Genomic DNA, 14,097 nt, shown 5'->3' with positions numbered 1-14,097 from the left:
CCTATCTACAAACACACAAACGTACATAAGGGTAGGACCGTTTTAGGTACCTGACGGTGACATTAATGCACCTCACTTATGATACTGTGTGGTGGCTTCAGCCTACTACAGTCAGTGACATCATTTATGGGCTCCGTTTTGTCGCACCATACACCAACAATGGCACCACCAAAGTAGGCCCTCTTCGAAGCCATTTCTCAAGCATACCTAGCACGTAACGAAAATTTAAAAAAATATATTTTCAAAAAATACAAACAAAATAGATGTAAAAACAGTAACCTCAAATAGTGGTTCAGGAACCATCAAAAATATTCTATGTTCTACTGCGCATGTGATGGAGCTGGCGCCAGTTGTGTGACATCATACTTCAATCTCCCTGTAATCCTGTGTGTCTCTCGCACAACCATGCAGGATATCCTGCATGCTTCCTGCCATTCCGGACGATCAGCACAATGAACTCGTGCCAAAGTGGATACACCATCAATGTAACCACCGTCCTATTAAATGTTTCATACGCATTACTTAGAATTAAAGATGAGATGCGTGGCATGAAGAACGTTTAATGGGTCAAATGAAGAGGGCATCTCTTTGGGGGGTTTTGATTGCGCCATAATGTCTTCGACACAGTCTCAGTGTAGGGGCCATTTTTTACCTTGGAAAATAGATTCTTTATTCCCGAATAAGGTTATAGTAACCACTTATCTTTTCTAATTCGGATTCCATCAAACAAACAAGTCTTGTTATTACTTTTATATTACAAAAACTTATAAAAAAAAACCGAGGACGCTTTTCATTTCCCTCCGTTATCGCCTCCCTGTTGCGAGTTATTTTAACAGCACACACCAATCTAAATTAACTGAAATTCCGATGGAATTTCGATGTTCCCTCAGTAGCAATCGGCAGCAGAGAGCAGAACGCTACGAAGATGGATGTTTTATTTTTATTTCCACTGTCGCTGAAACCGGGAAACGACATGGACACATCAACATCGACAACAGCACCTTGCTGCTTTGCCAAATCTACTAGTATTTTGCTAGAGGGTTTTAAGGCGATGGATGGACGGTTTATATTTGGTATCATCCAGAGAGAAGCACCGTTTTTTTTTTTTTTTTGCTCAACTTGCTTTCCTACTTTCGCCTGCCACTCTTGCTACGATCTGGCGGTGATGGGAGAGTATTACACTTCACCAAGTTGATGTCTAGAGGGTCAAGTGGACCTGAGACACTGAAGTGAAAGAGTTCCGTTCGTTACGAAAATAACGAACTACCGATATCGAGTTTTTAAATTGATCGGAAAAACAAGTAGAGAGGGGTACACCTTATAGGTCAGCGTAATCGAATAAAGATTCTTTGTAATCGAAGCTTCCGCAATGGCATCTCCCGGATAAGGACAACCGTCCAGAAGAAGTCTAACATGTTTAATTAGAAAGAAAAAACCGAATCATTCGAATAATCTTATCGACTGTTTTTCATTAATTGGGAAAGAAAAGTGAGACGTATATATTAACAACAGAAATCATACAGTGTTTACCAAGCCAATTCGGCATTGTCAAACTATTAACGGGCAACGTAAAAGCTGAAACTGGCGTCGTAAACTCTCAATTCTGCATCGTTCATCGTATTCGGGCGTCGTCAAGTTTAAATCCTTCGCTGTAAAGATTGAATTGGGCCGCCACTGGATTGTTTTGATTTTCTAGCTGTCAATTTTAATTCTAAAATTTGCCAAGCGTTTCCGAAACGCTTGCAACCGTTTCACCAACCATTTCATCTATGACTGTCCAGTTCTACTCGACGATTGTCCACTTCAACCTAGCGTTTGTCCAGCTCAACCTACCCGTCTGTCCAGGTTCAAATTGAGCGTTGCCTAGAAACGCCTCGCACTTGTCTAGTTCTACTCAGAAACCCTGTATGGATCAAACACAACGGAGCCACCGATTTGACAGCTGGAAAATCAAAACAATCCAGAGGCGCGGCCCAATTCAATCTTTACAGCGACGAATTTAAACTTGACGATGCCCTATTGAGAGTTTCCGAAGCCAGAATAAGTATTTACCAGAAAAGTTTGACGATGCCGAATTGGCTAGGCAAAATCCTCTACAATCCAAAGGAAAACAAAATTTAATATTTAATTCCACCAACTAAGCTGTTCATTTATTCCATTTCATAATGGTGCCACCACCGCAAGGAGACGAGCAAATAAAGCTATTAGAAATTCAACCATACTGTTATGGCTCCATCCAAACACGGTCAAATACAACAAAATACATCCCGTCCCGGTTTTTTTTTTCTCACTTCCTGTCACAGTTCGACACCTTGACCAACGGAGCTAACAGTTTTCTCTCTGTCTCCAATCCCTCCTCCTCCTCCCAGACTACCAAAACTTACGTTTTATGCCACCATCAAACGCACAGCGTTTGGACACGCACGGGAACGGAGAGCTTTGGAGAGCGAGACAGCAAAAGGGTGACTCTGTGTATTCTCTCTATGCCGATAATGTTTAGACTCACGAAAGTTCATTTGCCCTTTGGGTGCCCTTTTTCAACGGCTTTTTTGTGTTTGATGTATAAACCATCAACACTATCTGCAACATGCGGTTCGATATGGTTGCGGAAGCAAACAGCCGTATTTTTTATTTTTTTTATTCTTGTTCAATTCAAACTTTTCTCCCTTCTACCGAATTGAATCTGTTGAAGAGATTTGGGGTAGTTGAAGTGCTAACATGATGAATTTGCAATTTTATTTGAATAAAAAATTTAATGCCCTCTATCAATCAAAAGACTTCTATATTCATTTAAATAAAATTCGCCTACTGTTTTAAGAGCGATAACATATTTTTAAATACCATTTATATAAATTGCTCATTCGAACAGTTGAAAGTGAGCCTTTCTTTAACACAAATGGTGTTAAAAAACACCCGTCCGTCACACATCACACACGAAGCATAAATGATGGAAGGGCATGAGTGAATATGGCGTGTCGGTATGTTCCTTCCCCTCCTCCTCCTGACTGCTGCCAATCCTCCCATTGAATTTAGTTTTTTCGAACGACTAGCGAAGCCATTGCCGAGAGCCTAACTCTACTGTTAGGCCATACTGTGCAGCCATTGTTCTACCATTCGAATAATGCCTTCTTCCCTTTTCGCCTATTATTCACTGGTACTTGACTATAATACCCTAACACAATCGGAAAAAGAGTTATTTTTAAATAGGAGTGCATTACAGCCCCGTTAAACTTGCAATTTTGAACCGTCAGTTTAAAAAACGCAATACGTTCTACGGGGTTTGCATAAACTGGTTGCTGATTTTATCCATTTTTGCACAAACAAACGCCAATGCGTGCACTTCTCCTGAGAGATGTTGAGCAACTTTATATGCTCGACAACCTTGCCAAACCTCCTTCTGGAGGTTTAGATTGGCTCTCAGCCAGGATGCCCCGTACAAACACGGAAGCCATTTTTTGGGCACTAAAAAGTTGAAATGGGAGTTTTCTCGGCGATCGGCAATTTTCGTACACCGGGGAAAAGGAAGTGCTTACACGTGCAGTACTACCGCTGATAGGCTTTCTGGAGTGGGCCGACAACATGGCGAAACACCTCCAAAGATAAAATATGTCAACATTTTGGGAATGAGCCAGGAATATGGCAGGAATTGTCGACGTGGATAATTTTGTTTTTTTTTCCTGGAGCACAATTTGGATACGATTTGGGAGGGCTAATTTGAAAATGGCTCCAACTAGTATTGTAAAGGAACGATTTATTGGCCACGGGAAACTTATCTTGAGAATATGTTGCTGATTACTCGGGGTTTTTATTATCTTCTGCCTTACTTCTTTGGCCCTCAAAGCTAGAGGTTATCTGACCTGCGATTTCTGACTTTCTTGTCTTGATTTTACCCTAGATTCTGGTGGATTCTTTGGCAAAAGCTAGAGAAGCTGGTCCTAGAAGCTGGAGATCTTCAGAGCTGCGATTTCTGACATTCTTGACTTGATTTTACCCTAGATTCTGGTGGATTCTTTGGCACCAAGAAGCTGGAGATTTTCAGAGCTGCGATTTCTGATATTCTTGACTCGATTTGACCCTAGATTCTGGAGGATTATTTGGCACTAACAGGCTGGAGATCTTCGGAGCTGCGATTTTGGCTTTTCTGACTTGATTTTATCCTAGATAATTAATTCTGTATAGATTAATTAGACAGACAGATTAATTCTGTAGAGGACACTTCCTGATAGGACTTAATGTCACTAGCAATTATTATAATGGGGCGCTCAGGCGACGGTGAGGTCTTTATCCGACAGGACCAGAATTCAAATCCAATCCGGACCATTACCCCATAGTGAATTCTTGACTATCCAACTATTTGGTACCAGCAAGTCTAGTAATCCATTTGATATCTGGCATGACCTAGAAAGTCAGTAAATCAAGAAGAAGCAATTATCTATCATAAACTCCTTCAAATTTAATTACCTTACAAAAAGCTACAAAACAAATTCTGAGGAACAAAATTCGATAACAACTCTGACCAATTTCAATGCTTGAGTTAGTAACAAACGGCGCGATGTCGTCACCAAGATAAATATCACGGCATATCAGTTCCTTACGAACCTCGCAAGCGTTGGGATAAGGAAAATAAAACCTTCAAATCGTTATGTTTCGCCCTGTTTAGATCATATGGCGGCGCACGATACAACAACTTGGAAAGTTAAAAAAAAAGGTTGCTACCAAATCCCCCAACGTACGAAGGGCGATTTGCGTGCTTACGTGCCGTTATCTGTTTTTTGTTACATCGAAAATAAAAACCTACACACACACATTGGCGTGACTGAAAAGACGACCTTTTGTAGTAGTAAAATGCACCAAAAAAGACAGTAAACGTAGTCATCGAGCTCACCTGACCCCCCGCTGGTTGAGCTGGGCGAACTTTGAAATGAAGTAGACCAAGGCTGGTTGGTACCAGTAAAATGGTATCAAATCGATTTAAGAATGATTCGTAATTCTGACTTCACGCGAATCGGATGGAGCTGGACTGGCTTCCTGTTGCATCTCTCAAGGAGCCAAGGACTTCGTGTCTCTCTGTACACTGTGACTTAGTCCTAACCTTGCAGATATACACACACGCACTGCGCGATCTAAGGATATTTGGACAAAAACTTCCCCTAAGATAGAGAGAGAGAGAGCAATGAGAAAATGATGACCGTAAAAACATTCCACCCCTTCTAGCCTTTCTCCGTCCATACACCACCGAAAAGGGAGATCCACCCCGTCAGAAGAACGCGGTGGGACAGCATAAGAAAATGGGGTGAAGAGCGAGAAAATGAAAATAATAACAACAAGCGGAAAGAACTTCAAACCAAGAACAGCAGCAGCATTAGCAGCAACTGCGGTGACGGTAGCTCGCGATTGCGCAATCTACCGGCAAAAACCCAACGCACGGGAATGAAATGCTTCACACAGTCTCTCACTCCCTCACTCTCGCGCGTGAACGAAACGGAAAAGAACGAGAGAAAGGAGAGAATTCTCCTTTCACTCTATCCCACAGAGAAACGGGTGCAACGGTGTGATGCAAGTGTGTGTGTGAGTGCGAACAGGAAAAGTGTGTGCGTTGTGTTGCGTTGCTCTACTGTCCCGGAGGAGCACACACAGAGTCTACTTTCTTCTTTACATCGCCACATTTATTACACCGCGGCGAAGCTGTTCTACATTTGCTTCTTCCATTTCTTCTTTCACACACATTACTTCTCTCTCATTTCACCACGTTTGCTTGCGCGCACCATTCACTTGTTCCCGTGGACACCATTTTCCACCGTCTGTGTTCGTCTGTGATCTTAACGTTTTCTGCTCTTCCTGTTCACCCTATTTTAATTACTTCGCTTAGGGGTTCGCGTTTATGACTTCCTGTTTCTCACAAAAGCACTCGTTACGTTTTTTTACACTGCACTTTTTTGTTTGTTTGTTTAATTCAGAATTAACACTACACTTACTTTAGTTTGCTTTTCTCATTATAATAGACAGCATTAACTACGGAACTTTACGGTACTTTTTTCTGCTCCAGAATTGCTCATACTCAGCAAGCGTTGAAAATACTTCACACCACACACAGAACACACAACACAGAACAGTTGGGGCGAAACGAAACACTATGTTGGAGCACGGTACCGTCCTCGATTGCGCCTGTATGCGTATATATCCACTGCGCGCTACGCATCATATAAATGCATCCATATCCCAAACTGTAGTGAGCCCTCATCGTCGTCGCTAATGGCGACTCTCGGATTCACTCTCTCTCTCTCTCTTTCTCACTCTTTCTCTCAGTGTGAAGAATAAACCGATGGGTGAGAGGGCACGATCGTGTGTGCGCTATCTCGCTCTCCAAAATTTGCCCACTTGGCTTTGAGGTCAAATTCATAAAAAACAACACAAGCAATCTTCATCAGCATGTACGCGCGCGGGTCAAGCGCTTTCCACTCCGTTCCGGAATGGACACACGCACACACGCACACACAGCAAACGGTTTGAAGCAGAGCAGGAGAAAGATGGAGCAATTGCTTCTCTTCTTCTACCACGGTTAAACGAGCCGGTAAGTTACACCCCTTGCAATTGGAAAGGCTCGTTTCAATATTGTTTATATTTATTTGCATTTCATGCGCTATGCAGACAGCACAAATTACAATAGAAAAGCACCATTCTGTGCTTGCTCGCCTCCTACAACAGTTGGCAAAAAAAACTGTGCTACAGAGGGTGGCTAGGAGCTCTAAAACGGAGGGGGATAAAGATGAGCGATGATGTCATCAAGTAAAATAGAAATATCCCATCATCCCTCCGTCGCTTACGCTCGCTCTCACTCACTCACTCTCACCACATTCGTTCCCACTTGCTCACTTTTCGTAGCTAAAAGAGCAACCATTTTTGCCAAACGGAACGGGAACGAAGAAGATGGGCGTTGGGGTGCAGCAGCAGCAGCAGCCACACCGGACGTTTTGATAGACGACCGAATTTCTCCAACTGTTTTTCTGCCCTACTACACCACCTCATCATCGCCCTTGATTCCAGACTTTCCACCATCTTTGCTATCCTCTCCCCATCACTTCGTGGCTTTTAAAATCATATAACGGTACAGCGTGTGAACATCACAACTAAACAGTCCTGTTCGTCTTCATTTTCCACACATACACACACTCAGTTACAAGACGTCCTAAAAAGATAGCATGGGCGTTGCCGCAGAAACGTCAACACTATTTGTACCGTACACCCTACCCTTCCTATTGTTTTGCTTAATTTATTTTACCAACACTTTGCACTGCGGAGTTAACACTGTACTGTATGCACACATACAGTATGTATGTATGTGTGTGTGTGTGTGTGTGTCAGTTTAGAATTTTCCTACCGATTTTCTTCCGTTTTCCAAGGCGCATCGTACACGCACCGCCACACACTAAAACTCCACGCAGTGAATTAAAACGCAAGCGCAACGCAACACCCCAACCATTGGCGTTGACGCTCGATTTTAGCTCAGGAAAAATCCCTCCTCAGCGATACACACACCACAATTTTCCTTGTTCCTGTGTTTTTCTTTCCCGTGCTGTTCTTGCTAGTCAGTTAGTCACAGACGCACATACATTCGCCAGCACACCCTACCGGAAAAACTCACTTGATGCAGTAGTATAGCGACCCTGCTCACGATTGTGATCTCCCATCTCTTTCTACAACGTTGCAGAGAATGAGAAGGAAAGCTGCGCTACTGGCTCGCTCTCGCGTTCACATATCACGCGCTCTTTCTCACTTGTTCCGATACTAACTCTCTCTCTCACACACATTTAACAGCACAGAGCGATGTGTGAGAAATGTGTGTAACTCCCAGCAGAAGAAAATCTTCCCCAAGCGAAGGGAGAAAAATCGATATTTTCGATGGAACTGATGCTTCCCTTCCAATGCTCTGGAGGCTCGCTCGGATTCACTTGAAATTTAATCGAAACATTAAAATGGCACACGAACAACGCGACAAACACACGAACACTTCACACATTCACACATACGCACACATTTTGCTTACAATGAAGCTGGCCGGGAGCCAAGCGTCGGTTAAATTTTCCTTCTACGTTCAAAGCCCCCCCCCCCCCCTAACACACACATCAAAGAAAAGCTGAAAAAAGCATTTTTTTCGGGGCCACTGTCTGGCGCCCTACGCACACACAGGGGTACACTGCACAGAAAACGGGCGAAATTAACCGTTTTTCTAAATATGGGAAATGGGAGCTATAATTTCCTTCTTCCTGTGTGGAATGGGCAATATCGCTCTGCCAATGGCTCCTCAACACACACACAAACCCGTACCAACGGGACACCAACAATTTGATTGCACCAGTTTCGTTTTGCTTTATTCATAACCTTAACTCATATCCACGACACTTTTCCACACTTGCTTAGCCGGGCCGAAGTATTTTCCAAACGGTTCTTACCTTTTTTTCCTTTCTTCGCAGCAACGCGACGAGCAACCTCTTCCGAACGGCTTCACTCTCTGAAATCCACACCGAAATGAAATGTTTGACAAGCCCGATTTTTCTGCCAACCAAAAAACGGTCCGCCAAGCGCCGGGTTGCGCAATGTTTGGACAGTTTGGCAGTTTGGGAGGAAAATTCGATCAGCGGTCGAGGCTTGGAAGGAGAACAATTGTTCCAAATGGAAATTTTATATAGCTCCCCGATAGTTCTATCCACATTGATGCCTGTTCAGTGGGAAAAATTTCATAGATATTCATAAAAAGAAATTATGATTGCAACACAAAAAAAACTAAGCAAACATAACCATTTCCCTCAACAGATGTCAACATTAGCCCAGTTTGACAGTTCCCGTTTGACAGAAGGTGACAACGCAACGCATTTCAAAACAATGTTATCGCCAACACAGCAACTATTGGCACGAAACGCAACTAAGTTTTTATCTGAAATCGTCGTATTTTTGCGTCGGATCTGCACAGAAACGGAACCTATTCGGGAAACGATTTGTTTGCCATCTGCTGTTGCCGTTCCGTTTGTTGATTATTAGCTAGGTTTTTGTTTGTTAGTTGTTATCGTTTTGTTTTGTTTTTAAGTTTGTTCGATCGTTGTTATTAGTTACACCTTTAGAATACGGTGGTCGCGGTGAAGGATGTTGGACCTGTTCACGATCTTCACCAAGGGTGGCATCGTGCTGTGGTGCTTTCGTAGCACGAATCAGCTCTTTACCCCGTCAGTAAACGCACTGATCAAGAGCGTCATTTTACAGGTAAGTGTTAGTGTGTGTCTTGCGTATGAATTCACCCTAGGATTATCTTCCCGTTTGCTAACCTTTGTACCCCGTCGGGCAGGAACGTTCCGGTGTGTACGACCACGATGGGCTCTCCCTCCAGTACAAGCTGGACAACGAGTTCGAGCTGGTGTTTGTTGTTGCATTCCAGAAGATTCTTCAGCTGTCGTACATCGACAAGTTTCTTAGCGATGTGCATCTGGAGTTTCGCGATCGGTACAAAAACGATCTGCGGGTCGACAATCGCAACTACGGCGATTTTGACTTCAGCGACGATTTTCGGCGCATCCTCGAGCGAGCAGAAAAGTGGGGCCGCCAGCAGGCAACGATGCCGAAGCAGATGCGCAGCTACGAAGATTCGGCCAAATCGAAGAAAACCGTTGCCTCCATGATCGAACGGAAGGGCGAAGATAAACCACCTGCCGGCGGGAGTAAGAAATCGGTCAAGATAAGTGAGAAGAAAAAGGTGGAAGCTGCGGAAGGTTCGGATGGAGTTGAGTCTTCCTCACCGAAGGCTACCGGCAGCAATGGGCCGGAACTGGGTGACGATCTGATAATGGAAAGCCGTAAGAAGTTTGCGGAGAAGATGATGGGCAAGGGGGCTGGTGGTGGTGGTAGTGGCGGTAAGGGTAGCAAGCTGGAGAAGCAAAAGTCACCGAAATCACCGCAGCAGCAAAAGTCCGGCAAGCAGATGCGAGTTTGGGATTTGGGCGGAAATACGAAGGATTTGCCCAATCTGGACCGCTCCAAGGATCGTCCGGAGGATGTGAAGAGTGACTTTACACCGAACGATCAGATCATTGGCAGTATGCGAGGTGGCATCCAGGATTTGGATGTGGAGTCGGACAGTGAGGACAACTCGGAGGAGGACGAGGAAGACGAGGACGCGTACGAGGACCAGCGTGCCAAGAAGCAGCAATCGAACCGTGGTGGCATGTTTTCCATGTTCAAGGGATTGGTTGGTTCGAAGAACTTGACGCTGGATGATATGCAACCAGCGTTGGATAAACTGCGTGATCATCTGATCGGTAAAAATGTGGCCTCGGACATTGCCCAGAAGCTGTGTGAATCGGTTGCCGGAAAGTTGGAGGGTAAGGTGATCGGTACGTTCGATACGATAGCTGCCACGGTGAAGAACACGCTGACGGAGGCACTTGTGCAGATTCTTTCGCCCAAACGGCGGGTTGATATTTTGCGCGACTGTCTGGAAGCGAAACGTGCCGGACGACCGTTCGTGATGAGTTTCTGTGGTGTGAATGGTGTTGGAAAGTCGACCAATTTGGCTAAAATTTGCTTCTGGTTGATTGAGAACAATCTGAGCGTGCTGATTGCGGCCTGCGACACGTTCCGGGCCGGTGCAGTGGAACAGCTGCGAACGCATATGCGCCACCTAAACGCACTTCATCCACCGGAAAAGCATGGTGGCCGCCACATGGTACAGCTGTACGAGAAGGGGTACGGGAAGGATGCGGCTGGCATAGCGATGGAAGCGATTCGATACGCAAACGAGAGCAAAATCGATGTCGTTCTGATCGATACGGCTGGACGGATGCAGGACAATGAACCGTTGATGCGGGCTCTTGCCAAACTGATCAAGGTGAACGAACCGGATCTGGTACTGTTTGTCGGGGAAGCGTTGGTGGGTAATGAGGCCGTTGATCAGCTGGTAAAATTCAACCAAGCACTAGCGGACTACTCGTCGAGCGATCGCCCTCACATCATCGACGGTATCGTGCTGACAAAGTTTGACACCATCGACGATAAGGTCGGAGCGGCCATCTCTATGACGTACATTACCGGGCAACCGATCGTGTTTGTCGGAACGGGCCAAACGTACACCGATCTGAAGGCGCTGAATGCGAAAGCCGTGGTACACGCGCTGATGAAGTAAATCGTCGTCATCTACCAACGTGCCCCGATCGATCGCCTGCAGAAATTGTCCATCTTCTCCGGTTTTGTCCCATTCATCGCCACTAGTCACACTCATTTCACACACAAACGTACATTGAGAACGATCAAAATCGCGGAACGTTTCCAGTAAATTCCAATTCACCCTCAAACCAACCAAACCACCGCAATCGCATTTGTCCATAAAAAAAGCACTGTTACAGGCAGCCGAAACTAGCAAATAGTGAAGGGGGAGAAGGAAAAAAAAGGGATCACACGATGTTGTTGCCACCAGCTGGTATCAGCAAAACAGCGGAAGGTTATGGGTTGCACATTCAGATATCAACGGAACAGATCTTTTAAGAAAGTGAGAAAAATATATATATTAGGTTCCCAAATTATAACATGGAGTTTTATTTACAGAGGAACGGCAAAGGAAATCTTTCTGAACTTTAATCAGCTTAAAAATGAATATTTCATTATTGGGAATTGTTTGGCTTTTAGATTTGGATCTATTCTAGTCGTGTACGATCCGTATCGAAGATGTTGAGTTATTGATGACGATCTGCAGATAGCTGAGGTGTTCTTCTATCTTGTTAGAGAATTCTTCTGGCAAACTATGACCCCAAAGTTCTGCTAGCAGTTGGAAGATTCCATCATGCTGAACTCAAAGACAAGGTGATCTTGGCATCTCAAAAACGCTCCGATTCGATCACCAATCGACCAATAACATAACTCTAAAGATCATTATCCGAACGAAGTACTAGTTGGATTTCTTAAGGTACTTCATTACCGATGATTACAACTAGTGTTGTCTGAAGTAGCTCTTTTTAAGGAGTGGGCAACTGCTCATGAGAGTTGAGGTCTCCCGGTAGCTCTGCGCACACTGAGGTTGAAGAGTGCGAAGAGCGAAGGGTAACCTGGTGAAGGTGAAGAGCTCGAAGAGTGGGAAGAGCTATCTAGTGAGGACGTAGAGCTTGAAGAGTGCAAAGCTAAGTAGCTAAATTAAAGGCGATGAGTTTATTCTACTAGTGAATTCGACAAGAGTGTGGAGCTACCTTTTTTAAATAGAAGAGCCCACTCAGAGTCCTCAGTTTATTGAGTTGAGACCTCCCGGTAGCTATTCAGCTCACTACCCAACACTAATTACAACTATCTAGGAAATCCTAGGAGTGCTTTGTCAAGATGCTTCTAAGTAATTGCTTGAACGGCGTAGAAAATCTTGAACGAGTTGGAAACCTTTGCATAACAGACCTTGTCCACGCTAATAATCAGAAGGAACGAATCAAGATAAATGTTGCGTTGTAGCCGTTCTTATAACGTTAAAGCAAACTCAGTTGCTACGGTAGAAGCGTCCGTTGGGCAAGAAAATTTTGTACCCAAGTACAAACTTTTACTAGTACATTTTACACAATTACTACTGCCACAGCCTGGTTTATCTTCAATTTGTAATAGAATAGGAAAAAAACTATTTTAAACTCACCTGGTGGAAGGCTAACTCCTAGAGACCAAAAAAAAAAACGTCGATTTACGCCATTGACTGTGTTGGACGTATTTTGTACCACTTCCCTTTTTATTACCTCAAATCGATAGCTTCATAAGCGTATAACACGACTAATGTTCATTGGACTTCACCTTCTCCTTCCACTTCCACTACCGGTTCCGTAACTGCTACGAAGATGGGAACATCATTCATTCATCAAATCTTCCCATTGGCGTTTTTCTTCTCTGTTGGCCAGGTATAGATGTGATTCGAACTTGCTAGTAGAGTAGAACTTTGCTAAGTTATCATTTGGGGTTGTTGTTTGCCTTAAAATCTTTTCATTACTATCGTATGTAATATGGTATTATAGAAGCATCAGTTTCTGGGTTTTGCTATCATGTTTTTGACTGTTTTTTTTTTTTTGTTCTTCTTGCTACGAACATCTTCCACTTTTAGCAAAGCATCACGTACAACTTCGCGTTGAATATTGTATTTCTAATAGCTTGCATAGCTGTGCGAAACGGATGGTTTGTGTTTCATTTAAATATCAATTAAATAATGAAAGAAACTCTTTCTAGGGTACGGATACAAGATTCAAACAGCTTTTACAACTTTCAATCATTAAACTTCCATAAGCTGGTTTCCAAAACAATCGACAGACGTTCAAAACATGATACCAAGAGAAACTGATTGCACTGATGCGCTGTGTACTGAATACCGCGTGTTTCGGTTATTGCTGAGGACAATGTTTCGTTGTTTGCATGTTTTAACTACAATCTGCTGCTATCCCTGCCGCCATCGCCATGCTATATCGTGTTGGATAAATTGTTTCCTTCGCTACTATCGAACCGCTAAAGACGTTCAAATTAGGTTGAAAGAACTGCAAGAAGCGTAATAAAAGGTAAATTAAATTATATAAAATAGTTCAAAAGAATAACATACACTGAGCTGTAAGGGAGGAAGAGACAGATAAGTAAGAACATTAGAAGAAAAAAATGAAAACGGAAGTAATATAGAAAAACACATGTACAAAAGATTAAAACTGAACAAACAACAACGATTGGAACAACACGCTACGTGTCCACCTATATTCAAGAAACAAGTAGTAACAGCTCTTCACATTCTTTTACCTTCCTCGGGGGCTGATATCATTAGTTTTGTGGATAATTACGCAATTTATCGTTTCTGTACAGGACTATTTTGGTTGGTTTACTTATGAGAATCTGTTATCGTTACTATCCACCGGTGTGGGGCCGCACATAACAAAACTTGCGCAACACCGTGCTCACTGTGAAGCTCGCACAATCTTACTCCATCTTCCTTACAATACCCGGGGCCCTCCACAGTCCGCAACTTTGCGCGGGATCGCTTTGAGTTTCAACGTTAATTTCGTAAATTCCATCACCATCCATTACACCCGTGTTTAACCGTTCCTAACGCTCCATCCTCTT

General features: G+C 43.6%; 3 protein-coding genes across 3 annotated transcripts in view; 1 reads left to right on the top strand and 2 right to left on the bottom strand.

The window, feature by feature from the left end:
• LOC126555997 (signal recognition particle receptor subunit alpha homolog) overlaps positions 1–11,170 on the top strand; it is a 45,640-nt gene extending 34,470 nt beyond the window's left edge. Inside the window, exons 2-3 of the mRNA XM_050211151.1 lie at positions 9,131–9,255; positions 9,338–11,170. Of these exons, the coding sequence (XP_050067108.1) occupies positions 9,139–9,255; positions 9,338–11,167 (1,947 nt within the window). The 5' untranslated portion in view covers positions 9,131–9,138 and the 3' untranslated portion in view covers positions 11,168–11,170. The remainder of the gene's footprint in view (positions 1–9,130; positions 9,256–9,337) is intronic.
• The window catches only part of LOC126556487 (sortilin-related receptor-like), a 213,719-nt gene that overhangs the window by 52,119 nt on the left and 147,503 nt on the right, over positions 1–14,097 (bottom strand). The window lies entirely within an intron of this gene.
• Positions 1–14,097, bottom strand: part of LOC126556078 (E3 ubiquitin-protein ligase ariadne-1) — a 157,895-nt gene that overhangs the window by 90,095 nt on the left and 53,703 nt on the right. The gene's annotated exons all lie outside the window — the stretch shown is intronic.

The sequence above is a fragment of the Anopheles maculipalpis genome, chromosome 2RL (genome assembly GCF_943734695.1).
Source record: "Anopheles maculipalpis chromosome 2RL, idAnoMacuDA_375_x, whole genome shotgun sequence".
Classification (NCBI taxonomy): Eukaryota; Metazoa; Arthropoda; class Insecta; order Diptera; family Culicidae; genus Anopheles; species Anopheles maculipalpis.
The sequence above is the reverse complement of the archived record's forward strand: the minus strand, read 5'-3'. Positions and strand labels throughout refer to the sequence as shown.